This window comes from Bos indicus, chromosome 16 (assembly GCF_029378745.1).
Source record: "Bos indicus isolate NIAB-ARS_2022 breed Sahiwal x Tharparkar chromosome 16, NIAB-ARS_B.indTharparkar_mat_pri_1.0, whole genome shotgun sequence".
Lineage (NCBI taxonomy): Eukaryota > Metazoa > Chordata > Mammalia > Artiodactyla > Bovidae > Bos > Bos indicus.
In genome coordinates, this window is record NC_091775.1 from 38,142,471 (window position 1) to 38,155,643 (window position 13,173).

At 40.3% G+C, this 13,173-nt stretch overlaps 1 protein-coding gene across 2 annotated transcripts in view; it reads right to left on the minus strand.

The window, feature by feature from the left end:
- Window positions 1-881: 881 nt before the first annotated feature.
- Window positions 882-13,173, minus strand: part of SELP (selectin P) — a 43,518-nt gene continuing 31,226 nt past the window's right edge. The window contains exons 10-16 of one of the 2 annotated variants that reach the window (XM_070768122.1): window positions 9,980-10,165; window positions 8,655-8,867; window positions 7,436-7,621; window positions 6,405-6,524; window positions 3,431-3,461; window positions 2,276-2,331; window positions 882-1,613 (exon numbers count right to left, since the gene is read on the minus strand). In XM_070768122.1, coding sequence (XP_070624223.1) covers window positions 2,277-2,331; window positions 3,431-3,461; window positions 6,405-6,524; window positions 7,436-7,621; window positions 8,655-8,867; window positions 9,980-10,165 — 791 coding nt within the window. In that variant the 3' untranslated portion in view covers window positions 882-1,613; window position 2,276. The remainder of the gene's footprint in view (window positions 1,614-2,275; window positions 2,332-3,430; window positions 3,462-6,404; window positions 6,525-7,435; window positions 7,622-8,654; window positions 8,868-9,979; window positions 10,166-13,173) is intronic. The other variant, XM_019976883.2, reaches the window with a different exon arrangement.

Here is a 13,173-nt window from a genome sequence, read left to right on the forward strand (position 1 = left end):
GGGATCTTCCCGACCCAGGGATCGGACCCAGGCCTCCTGCACTGCAGGCAGATTCTTTACCAACTGAGCTATAAGGGAAGCCCTAATACTGAGCCTAGTGATCAGCATAAAGTGAGCAGTCAGAGGTGCTATGGGCACTTTCATGTGAGTGAAGCTTTTTATTTATTTATTTTATTTTATTTTTTAACTTTAAAATATTGTATTGGTTTTGCCATTTATCAACATGAATCCGCCACAGGTATACATGCATTCCCCATCCTGAACCCTCCTCCCTCCTCCCTCCCTATACCATCCCTCTGGGTCGTCCCAATGCACCAGCCCCAAGCATCCAGTATCGTGCATAGAACCTGGACTGGTGACTTGTTTCATATATGATATTATACATGTTTCAATGCCATTCTCCCAAATCGTCCCACCCTCTCCCTCTCCCACAGAGTCCAAAAGACTCTAGAACAGTGACACCTTTTAAAAGCAGTGTGTCCCTAAATCTCGAGGTTACTACCAAAATTCTTGCAAAACCTTGTAACCTTTAGTTAGACTGTTTCACCATTTTTATTTGCGTGTTTTATTTGCATTTTATTTGCATGTTTACCTAGTCCGTGTGACATGTTCATTGCCTCGCTTTTCACAGAAAGGACAGCTATATTGTTTGGCTCTGTATTTTTTGTATCAGTTTCAGATAAGTACTGTGTAACTTTTAATAACGTATTTATTAAATATGTGAATCAAATAAAACACATTCAGGCGATGAAGACTTTTCTGCTTCTCTAATTTTCTTCTTGTGTGTTTAGGGTGGTGGTAAGATACATATTTGCCCGACTCTAGTCTCGAGTTTGTAATTGGGACAACCGTGATTATGTATTACATTAATGTCAACAAAGTGATGGATACAGACTTTATTCAGCAAAATATCAAACACTAGAACATGGCATTTAGGGAATCCTTTTAACTAGACATTCAAGGATTGGTCTCTGGGTCCTCTGGGGGAGAGTGACGGCGGAGGGACGGTCTACAGTGACGTGTACCTTCCTGTCTGGAGCACCAGTCTTCTGTGGCCTCTGCAGCCTCTGGTGCCATCCAGAGGCCTCTCTTGGAGCTTCAAGGAAGTCCAGAAGGCTTCACCAACAGCAAGCACTGAAGACCCAGGAAATCCTATAGAAATTCCCTCAAGTCAGAGACACCTCCTGCCTTCCAACAAAGTAGAGGAGAACCTCCTCCAGTCCCAAAATAAAGAGGCATTTTTATTTTTCCAGTCTGGTCTTCTGGTGAGTCAGATGCTCTGGACTCTAGCTAATTAGTACCGCAAGTGACAGCTAGGCCAAAGCCCACAGAACACTGCAGAAAGACTCAGTCCCAGCTTCTGAGGCTTGTGTTGGAGGAAGAGGAAATGGAGCAGGAAGGGGTGGTGGGTGGAGAATTGGGGCTTGTGGTCCAGTCCGTCTGCTCTGGTGCAGAACTAATCTAAAGGAAATTCCATGTCCTTTATTCACAAGTATTTACAGAAAACGGCAGCAAATACTCAACAGTTATAATCAAGTCTTTTCGGGAAAGCTGATGTTCAAAAATAGGATCCTGTGGGGATTGGACGAGGTCACCAAGACAAGGACAGGTCTCTGAAAATGACAGCGAGAATTAAAATTATTGTATTTTCCTGAAAAATATCAAAGAAAGCTCTCATCATATGTACCCTCTAAGGCTTTGTATAATCTTTTTCTAGATTCCAGATATTCTGTCATCTAGGCTATTTAGGAAACTTAACCACTCACTGAGCTTTTTGGAAGAAAGAAGGTATTATCATATATGGCATATATATTATATGATAATATAACATTATAATATATGATAATATCATATTATTTTTGATAATTATATGATAATATCATATTATTTTTGTTTTCCCAGCAGGTTGCATAGGGAACTGGCTCCATAAAGTTTGTAAAATTTTTCTAGTTGTCATGATTTCTGGTGATCAAGCAAGGCTACAGTATGAGTACCATCTAGCAGCCAGTAATGGGAATGTCATACATCCTGAAATAAGTTACATCTAATTAGAACACTTATATCCTGGAGTAAATGGAAATCCTCCTATATGCTCACCATCTATTGTACTCTTCTGCTGTGCCTGTCTCCCACTGCCAACACAATTTCCTGCATAGTTTGAACTCTAATATATGCTTAAAGCGTAACTCCTCATTATATAAAGAAAAGGCAAGCTTTATAGTCTTCTTTTTCCTACTGTCTGTTTCCTTCAAAAATATATCTGTAGGCAACTTACCTTAAGGGCTTGGGTCAAACGCAGCATTTGTAAAAACTCCGTATGTTCCTAGGTGGCTAAAGAACAGAAACACAAAGGTGAACTTGCCATATGATGCTTTGTCCTTGACCCCAGTCCTTCACAAAGTTCATCCAGAGACCATGAAATACCACCCAGCCCTGAAATTCTCTGACTTTAGAGGGAAAGAAGAGTAAAAATCAAAGAGATTTTCAAGATCCCAATCAACTGTTCTGGGTAATTTTCTTTGTGCTTCATACCCAAGTTATTGTTGATACTTTAGGTACTGAATACCTGCTCTGACCCCTGTTGTAGCCTCTTCCTGGTGAGAGGAAATCCTTTTAAAATTCTACCCTTAATACTTGATCATACGGCAATACTTTTCAAAGAATGGTAGTACTGCTCTCTATAGCAATTTTTAAAATTTTTCATAATGAGCAAGACTTATTATTGACATTTAGGCAGGGACTAAGGATGCTGGATGTCCTAAAATGCCCAAGGCACAAAAGAATTGTCTTATACACTCCACACAACTTTAGAAAAGCTACTCAACACTCCTGGAGGTGAAAAATCTCTGAGCCTAGAACTGAACAGCTTTACATATAAATGTTAAGTTTTTTGTGTGTATCTTTTAAAACACAATTACCATCTGAATTAAGAGAAGATAATAACAGGTTTTCCAACTCTTCGCCAGAATAATTCATCATTTTAAAAAATCAGGTTGGTGTTGACAACACTTCGGATACTGTTTGACTCACTAATAGACTATTCCTGCCAGCTGACCTTTCTGACTGTTGCCTTCATCATGATTCTACCTGAAGGTACAAGTATCTGATGGATGATGACCTCATAGCACTGCTAGTGTGGTGCCCCAGTTCCAGTGTGTTATTTCTATGTCACTTTCCCTTGTATCTTGTATTTCTCCCTTATATTATCATTAGGGCACTTAGTGATTTTTTTAAAATATTATGTATTGCTGGGACATATTACTGGTAAATTTTGCTTCAGAAGTAGTCTAGGGGACATTGCCAAAGACTGTTTCATAAAAGGCGTGTCTGTATAGTCATTCTGACATACTCATACAGTGAATTAATAATTCATAGAGTGAATTAAAAAGTCAAACTAGAAAAACTTAACCATAAAACATTTCCATCTTACCTTTGAGGGTTCAAGGGGCTTTTTCCATCATCTGAAATAAGCAAGAAGACACAGACAATTGGTTTAAAAGAAAAAAAATGAGATGAAGGGGAAAGGTCATCAGCGATAGGGTTATTGAGGTAAGTCAGCAGACTGATTTCCAGGCAGGCTTATTATAAGGGACTTATTGGGAACAATCCCTCCCTGAGAGGTGGGACCTGTTTTAGGCTAAATTAAACATTCAGCAGTATGCAACTCCAGAGTCTGCTCATCTTTCTTCTCTTCTCTTTCTCTAACAACCTGTCCTACCTCTGGTCCCTGACTTCATCCCCTTGGCTACTCTTGGTGTCGTTGAGACCATCGGTTCTCAAAACCCATTTCTTTGGCACCTGAGACCCTCTGCATTTGCATTCTGTCCATACTCTCTTAATCATTATTTGGTGGTGGTTTAGTCATTAAGTTGTGTCCGACTCTTGCAACCCCATTTACTGTAGCCTGTTAGACTGGGGTTTTCCAGGCAAGAATACTGGAGTGGGTTGCTGTTTCTTTCTCCAAGGGATCTTCCTGACCCAGGAATCCAACCTGGGTCTCCTGCATTGCAGGCAGATTCTTTACCAACTGAGCTTGGGCAAGCTAATTGCATAAACAAACCCAAACATAACAGTGGGTGTTTTCCTTCCCTGATCATATACACTATCGGGGGCCTCCTATCATAATCCAGACACTGAACTCTGATTGTGGACACTTTAAACATGGCAGCATGTCTGTCAATCATCCCATGGGTAGATACAAAGGGGAAAGCATCTCATGCCTGAATGCATTTAGAAAATATTAGGTGAATGAAAAAGAACAAGTGTATTTATTACAGGGCATGATTGAGCTTTCGGTGTGATAATGAGGGTGCACTTTGAATTTGCAGGAGAGGGACATAGTATGCAGGCTTTTCCTAGTATTTGAACTTGGAATCCTAGAAAGTTTAAAATCAAAGTGGGACAGATCAGAACATTCCATCCTCACAAATGAATTTTTTATTATATAGATATTAGAGGATGGGTGGTGGCTGATCCCTCTCCATAGTTTAGAGGGTTCACTGGAAATATCTCAAAACTAAAGAAAGAATTTGGGGAAGATGCAGGAACAGGATTCTTACACGGTGATGGAGATTGGGATCAGGGTCTTAGGAGCTCTTGCCTCTGCCTTCTGGATTAGGTTAAGCAGGCACAGATGTTGCGTGGAGGGACTGGTTGTAGATTTTTGGTTTTTAAGCAGAGTTACTGTTTATCTGTTGTCCTATTCACTCACTCACAGGAGAGTATATGAAGGAACTTTGGAAAATCAGCCTAATGCAATGGTGGCTTTGTAAAAGGAGAGAGCATGAGAATAGGGAACAAGGGGTTCTTCTGAGCAGTGAAGAATAGGTGTTGAAATTTCAATTCCAGGAGAGTGCTGGCAAGTACTTTTAACATAGCCACTTTCTGTCCCTGGATTTGAGCATTCCTGACCCCTTTGATACCCCCAGTTTGATGAGGAAAGATGGGCAGCCTCATTAGCTTATTTGAAGAGGCTTGTTTATGTCAGAAAGAGACAAATACCATATTATATCACTTAAATGTGAAATCTAAAATATCGCACAAATGAACTTATCTACAAAACAGACTCACAGACATAGAAAACAGACTTGTGATTGCCAAGGGGGAGGATGGGAGGATAAGGGATGAACTGGGAATTTGGGGTTGGTAGCTGCCGACTATTACATATAAATGAATAAACAATGTCCTACTGTATAGAATGGGGAACTGTATCCAGTCTCCTGGGATAAGCCATAATGGAAAAGGATATTTAAAAAAGAATGTATGTATGTGTAAAAATGAGTCACTTAGCTGTATAGATTGGCACAATATTGTACATCAACTTAAAAAAAAGAAGAGGCTTCTCCACTTAGGGACAGGCTGAGCATCTCAGGCAGACAATGAAAGGATGTTTGAACTCTTAAGGGAGGGTTCTCTTTTTTTATTCCTAGGATACAGCTATCTTTTGATGAACAATCCGAGAAACACAGTTTCCCTTATAGAAAATCTTCATCCATTTGGGTCACTTTCTTGCCTCAATCCTGAATGAGCTCTACAAGTTTTCATGAGCACATACACATCTCTTAGCTTTCATACCAAGTCATTACTAAAGCAGCAGCTCTTTTACACTTCCTGCTTTGTTTTTCACTTCCTCCACTAGCTTTTTTTTTTTTTTCCCAATTCAGGTGCAATAAACTCTTGAACATAGCATTTTCCCAGGTATTTTGCCCTTTTAGGTCTTGTCACATGCTATTATCTCTGCTGTAGCTCTATTTTGATTTTTTCCTTTGGCAAAATCCATCCCTCTTATTCTTCAAAGTTAAACTTAAAAGAGCCTTTTCTGCCCTATCAGTCTGGGTGGGACCCTTCTATTTTGTATTCCAGGAGTGGTCAGGTAGCATTTTTGCCCTAATGCACTTGATACACTTCAGTATTAGCATTGATTTAACTTGAAGTCGCCTACTGAATTATATATTCCTTACTATCAAGGACCATCATTCTGGGTTACACTACCTAATCAGTTGACCAATAAATGGCTATTGTGTGAAAGAATGAATGAATGAAGTATAACTCCTTTCTAGTTAGTTTTGGCAATAACCAAGGTTACCTGGACCAGAAGCCCCCAGGTGTCAGTATGCACACTGGCCTCATAAAATCTTAGTAGGTGGAGTTGGGGTGGGGAGGAACTTTTGAAAATTTCAGATTTCCAGGCCCATGTCCAGATTTCCATTATATGAGGATCTGTGTTTTATTTTTTCCCCCTAAATTTGACTCTGATGGGAGTTGGTTCTCAGGACCACTTAACTTGGCTTTATTTTCTTTTAATGCAAATGTTTTCAGACATGAACTACTGAAGTTGTGGTTTCACTGCCTTGCCCCAAATCACATGAAAGAAGAAAATAAGGAGAATACCGTTTCCAATTTACCTTTTTGTCTGCAACGCCTTCTTAGCAGAGCCAGGAGAATTGAACCCGTCACTAAGCCTGTTGTACCAGCTGCTGCTCCACCAACATAAGTCAGGGTTTCCTGGATAGTCAGTGGCCCTGCTGTAAAACAAAAACACACACGTGTGAGACGTAAGAAGTGTTTCGTGCAGAAGACCATCATTCCCCCAGAAGGGCCCCAACAACGCTAAGGTGTGAGATCAAATAAGTCCTCCAAGGTCCTGGCAGTGCTAACAACCCAGCACAAAAAGCCTGGAAGTTGCAAATCACTGCAACAGAATGGGACACAAGCAGGACTTGATTTTCTTCCTAATGCTTAAATATCAAACATAATTTCTAAGGAGTCAAGGTACAGACTCAATAAATGGAATTAGATGATTAAATGGCAGTTTGGACAAACACAATAAACTGGGTAATTTGAGGGGGAAGGTAATTGAAGATTCATTTTTATGACAAAGAGTAGTTACAACAAGCCACTAGAGGGGAAAAAACATGGAAGGGGATGAAATAAACCTTACAAGCAGAGCTTGATTAAGGAAGACATAGGGTATTATTTGGGGGAGGTATATGGTAAACAAAGGTCTGCTGAGATAATGAATTAGGATTCTTCATTAAATAACCTTCTGTTTAAAACATCTTGAAACTTCAAGATATATTAGGTTGGCCAAGAAGTTCATTTGGGTATTTCTGTAAGATCTTATGGAAAAACCCAGCTGGACTTGTTGGCCAATCCAATACTATACAAAGATTATAAGGAAATGAGAGGATTCATTTCACAAATTGGAGCTTTGAAAACGTAGTGGTGATTGTTTACACAGAGTCACGAAATTTGATTCCCACTGCGCTGCATAAGATTCAGAGATTCTGTTTGATTCATTGTGAAACAATTCTTAAACTCAGGGGAAACCCAGTGATAGAAAATGAGACCACTGTTAAGAAACACACAGAGGAGAAAAACTGATTTCATTATTTTCCATATCAAAGTGACTTCCTAACCTGTATGAGACACATACCTTGACAGGTTGGCATGGTCGTTGACCACTGACCATTCTCTTGGCATACTGTTCTTTCTGAGCCATTAAGTAATTGACCCTCTGGGCAATGGAAGCTGCAGGTTGATCCATAGCTGAAATTTCCCCAAGGGTTGGAGCAGTTCATCACTATTGGCTCAGTAACAGGTAGCTTGGCACATTTGACAGCTGCAGAAGAAAAAAGAATGTAGGAAAAGCGAACATACAGAAAGCACATAAAAGATTATGGTTTCATATGAAACATAGCTAGGGTTGCCAGTAGATGTGGTGGAATACAAAAGATCAGAAAGGACATGAGCTATTTTTGATATTCCCACAAGTTCTTCCAACATCAAATGTACTGAGATATACACTCAAAGAAGGATAGCCGAAGAACTAAGGAGGGCTGAAAGTGGCGATTCAGTAAATAAACTTCCAGTGGATTGATCAGTCTTGCCCACAAAAATACTATTTACAGAATTTTGCTTCTCAAAAATATTGTTGTCCTAAATATTATTATTACTACCACTGGCAATTAACTGCCATGTCAGCACATGTTTCTTGAGATAACAATTGTTCAGCATACCTGGCCTCTGAAAGTTTGAAAGAAGTAGAGACCACCATTCTCTTTAAACTGTTTTTCAGGGCATTTCAGGATATTCTCCCAGATTTGTGTACAGAAAACGAAATTTAACTCAAATTTAACTCAACTCAGGAGACTGAATTTAACAAATATTGTTGGGCAATACTGACATTTGCAAAACACTGTTCTGTGCTTCATAGGGAATACAATGATGGAAGAGGCACACTGCTTCATGCATAGGGTATAGGTCTTCAAGAGGTAACATTCATAATTTATCTTTTTAATTGGGTTCCAGTTATGAAATATGCAATGTTTACAAGGCCACATCATTAATAGAATTGTACCTTGTAACTCACAATTCATATAGCTGGTTTCATGTTCAGCATGCTTGTGGCTCTAACACATTTTGTCATTTCCATGTGTTTCCTCCTTTAGGAGTACCAGGGCATTAGCTTGCGATGTAAGGAAGGGGAAACATGATATGCCTGTTGCTCATTACTTCTAATTGGGATTGCTGTGGGTTTCATAGAGGAGCTGACCCTTGAAGTGGTCACTGGCATTGGGTAGGATTTCGACAGGCATGGACAATGCCTAGCATGCTAGGAGACAGCATCGGCGCTGCCTGCTGTTTCGCCTCACCTCTGCACGTGGGAGCTGCTGCCGTCCATTGTCTGGAAGGTCTGCACTGGAGAGCACTATCTCCCAGGAGTGTGAATCCAGCTTTGCATCCAAAGTGGCAAGTGGTATTCAAACCAAAGTTCCTCACATGATGCTGACAGGACATTGTTCCCTGCTTCGGAGCGATGAGGGTTGGGCATTGCACCCCTGGAGCAGGAGCTGATACTGTGTCCACTGTGAAAAGAAAATGTTTCAGTTTACAGAGCTCCCAACTAAGAGGAGCACAACAGAGTTAAGACTGACATACAGTAACTGTCTTCTGGTCCTTTCATAATCAGGGAGGTTCTAGCAATAGCTCCTTAAGGAAGTTAAGGAAAACTATTAAAATCAGGTATGGAAAACCAGGGGCTTCCCTGGTGGCTCAGCGGTAAAGAATCTGCCTGCAATGCAGGAGATACGGGTTCATCCCTGGTGTGGGAAGATCCCCTGGAGAACGAAATGGCATCCACTCCAGTATTCTTGCATGCAAATTCCCATGAACAGAGGAACCTGGCAGGCTACAATCCATGAGGTCACAAAAGAGTCAGACACAACCTAGCAACTAAACCATCCACCACCATAGAAAACCAGATGAAAACAATTATCTAAAATTATCCTTGAAGAGATGATTACCCTGGCCAGAAGAAGAATTTGGGGAGAGGATGTCAATGTTACTTATAATAAGAAGAAAACAAAACCAAAAAAAAAAAAAAACCAGAATAATGGGTGTAGAAATATGAAAATTCAGCAAAATATGCATAGACCAATTGCTTGCCCATTGCTGCTCTATTGGGAGGTGTTCATTATCTTCAGGCCAAAGGTCAACATGAAATGTGAGGTGAGGAAGATGCCACTGGCTCTGTCATTAACTTGCCACATGGCAGAGAGATGACAACTGACCTCTCCCCACTTCAGTTCCTTGATTTGAAACATTTGACCAGTAACTCCACCCCTAGTGTTCAGCTGGTGATGAAGAAATGGAAACCATTCAATGGACCCAACAAAGCTCTTTGAGAAAAAGAGGCCAAAATTATGAAAGAAAATTTGTGCTTAAAAATTAGTATATCTTTTATTCACAAATATGAAAAAATCCTGCCTCTCCTTATATGTCTTTTAAATCCATAGGCTATGTTTCCTGTATCCCAATAGATAACCCACTTCATGACAGAAGTGAACCTTTCACAATCATAATAATATTATGTGTACCTGTCACATAGTAAGAGTGTTTGTAAGTATTTGTTATTTTTGTTGAGAAAATTTCTAGAAGAAGAGCTGTCTTGCAAGGATACAAGACATGTATCTTTTACATTTGCAGGTTGGTGGGGGTGCTATCCATCTCCCGGAAGTTGTGCACTCAACATGGTTGGACCCCTCCAGCTTCAAGCCCTTGTTACAGGAGAAATGGCAGATTGAGCCAACAATGAATTCTCCATGAGTGTCAGGACAGTCCAGGCTTCCCTGCTCGGGGGCAGATAGTTCTGGACACTTGATGGCTGGAGAACCAAATCAAGAATGTCACAATCTCCAAATTGATCTGGAAACCCTGTTTTGCACCAAATTAATTCATTCACGTTTTCAACAAATTGCACTACCACTGTCTCCAGTGTTTTGCTAGGTAGCAGACATTTCACAACAAACACAAGTCATGAAGTGCAGAGGGCAGGGGAAAGGATGGTGGGTTTGCAAAGAGGAGTATAGGGAGAAATTCTGAAAATGAAGGAGTCAAGGGTTTAAGCAGTCAGACTCAAGAATTCACCATTTCATCCTCTTTTCTCTAAACTTTTTGCTTCAGAGACCTCGTGGCCTCCCTGACTCTCACCATCCTCTTTGTATAAGGGCAGCCCAAGGTTTCATTTCTGTCCTTCCTTCTGCCTGAAACTCCTTCCGGTTAGATATCCTGCTATCTCCACAAATTCAGCACATCTACACCTGCAATGATCATGTTATGTCCTAAACTACTATTCCTTCCATTTGGATCCCCAGGCCTTCTTTTTTTAGAAAACCACAGTTTCATAGCACAGGTAAGTGCAAAACCTCCTGGTCAAGCTAGGATATTCCCCGGGAATTCCCTTAACTGACCTCAGGCGCTCTTGCCTCTGGGCCTTGACTCCAACTACCCTAAATTTCTTTCCATTTTCATTGAATAAAATCCCAGCCATCCTCTGGGATCCAATCAGACAACAGCCTTTCCAAAGCCTCTTCTGATCACTGCAACTTGAAGTCTTCTCCTCTAAACACATTAGTGTTTTTGTTTGAACTCTCATGCTATCATATCACATGTCAACTCTTCCCTCGTCTCCTGGATGGAAAGCTCCTAAACCTGAGAATCATAAATCTCTGTGTCTCCCACAATCACACTGCAGGATCTCAAGAGGTGGTATTCAACAACCATATGCCAAGTGTATGAGTAAATGAATTCACTATTTCCCTCAAAAACTATTTTTATAAATTTATTGAAGTTACATATTTATCTTAGGATCATGTCTTTCTCTCAGTGACATTCTCTGACATGAGACTATTATTTATCTACAAATATTGGGTTATTGGAGCTTTCCTGGTAGCTCAGCTGGTAAAGAATCTGCCTGTGATGCACCCCGGCTTGATTCCTGAGTAGGGAAGATCCCCTAGAGAAGGGATAGGCTACCCACTCCAGTATTCTTGGGCTTCCCTGGTGGCTCAACTGGAAAAATATCCACCTGCAATGCCAGAGGCCTGGGTTCAATCCCTGGGTTGGGAAGATCCCCTGGAGAAGGAAACGGCTACCCACTCCAATATTCTGACCTGGAGAATTCCGTGGACTGTAGAGTCCATGGGGTCGCAAAGAGTTGAACATGACTGAGTGACTTTCACTCATGTTGGGTTATTCCAAATTAAGTGACTGTTCTTTCTTTAAATCAAAGGCTATCTGAATGCAATGCCTTGGTCAGATAAAGCTCATTTTGCTTAGCTGTTTTGCTTTTTAAAAAAAAACCTCTCGAAGCCCTGTGCAACGCCTCATGGAAAAGTATTGGTTTTTACATGCTGGCCCACATTTTTTTGGAGTGGGCTGTTCACTGAAGGACTGTGGATCCTGATTGTGTGAAACCATTCAGATAGCCAAAGTAACATACTTAATTTCAGTTTAGAACTATGAAATTGTTGAGTAATTAATGAATCCATGCCTGGCAGATCAATTCTGTTTATCAAACATTTATTATCTATTGGTATAAGTCATAGAGTTTAAATCATTTATGAACATTTTTCCTCAAATAGCTTTTTCATAATCTCCCAGAAAATACATAATGTCAGCTATACCCCAGGAAACAGTGCCTAACGCAGAGTAGAGGGGTCTAAAAATATTTGTCAAAAGAATGAACGTTAGTAAGCACAATTTAATTTGGATGCATTCTGACAAGTGTTTTTACATGATATGAAAAGAAACAAGAGGAGTTCCTGTTTTTAAAAATTGACTTAAGTGACCCCTAGCATACAAAGAGAATTCCACAGCATTAAATCTACTTGGGGGATATGCTTTGGTCTCAGTTCTATGAGTCTTTTTCTGCCAAGGTTATAAACACAGCCTTTTGTGTCTAGGAAAGCTTCTGAACCCTCTTCTGTAAACATAAACCTTGTCAAATCAAAGGCCCCTAAGAAGGATTTGACTAACTTGCACAAGGAAGCCTGTTTTCCGGTCTGAGGGGCAGACTTGATGAGGTATGTGGAAGCCCATTCCAGATCTGGCAAGTGGTGGGCACTCAGCAATGGGGGCTGAATTAAATTTAGGAAGTTGGTGGAGTGAGGGGGCCTAGTGCAGAGGTAGAGGATGAGATTTTTACCAAGAGATGACCTCTCTGGGTAACAACAAAAAGTAGTCATATTCTTGAGCCTACTCTAAAACTTTATTAAAAACTGACTTATTACAAGAAGAATAGGAAACGGATAAGGGCTGGTTTTATTACCATATTTAATGCTCTATTTTCATGGACTTCAAAGCAATGCTGTCTATTGAAACGGTCTTCATTGATGTTTTCTTTGATTGGTGATGTAGGGGAACATGATGGCATGTGAATTCATGAATTAGTGGGTTCACAGACATGCTGTCATCAACTGATAAAATATTGCTTTATATTATTTTCATTTTAATGAATTCTTTGTCTCTGTGTATTATTATTTTTTTTTTTAGCTTGAGTCAAATGTGGTTTTGTCATGAAATTTTTGGAAAGAAAAAATAGTGTACATAATAAATTCCATTGAGTTGGTGGTTCTAAACTCAAACTTTGAAAATAAAGACTGGCAATCTTCACGGAGTCAGATAAAGGTTGGAGGAGTGGAGAAATGAAACAGAGACATGAGCCAGGCCAGAGCTTAGAGGGCACCAGTCTACTGTATTTTAGATCTTGGATGAGCTGGGGTGTGGCAGAAGCACAGAGCTAGGATTGGGACTCAAAACCAGGACCCATACCTCCCCATCAAGGTGAGGTTGGTCATTAGGTGTCAGGTCCAGCAGTTGAACAGGGTCTCC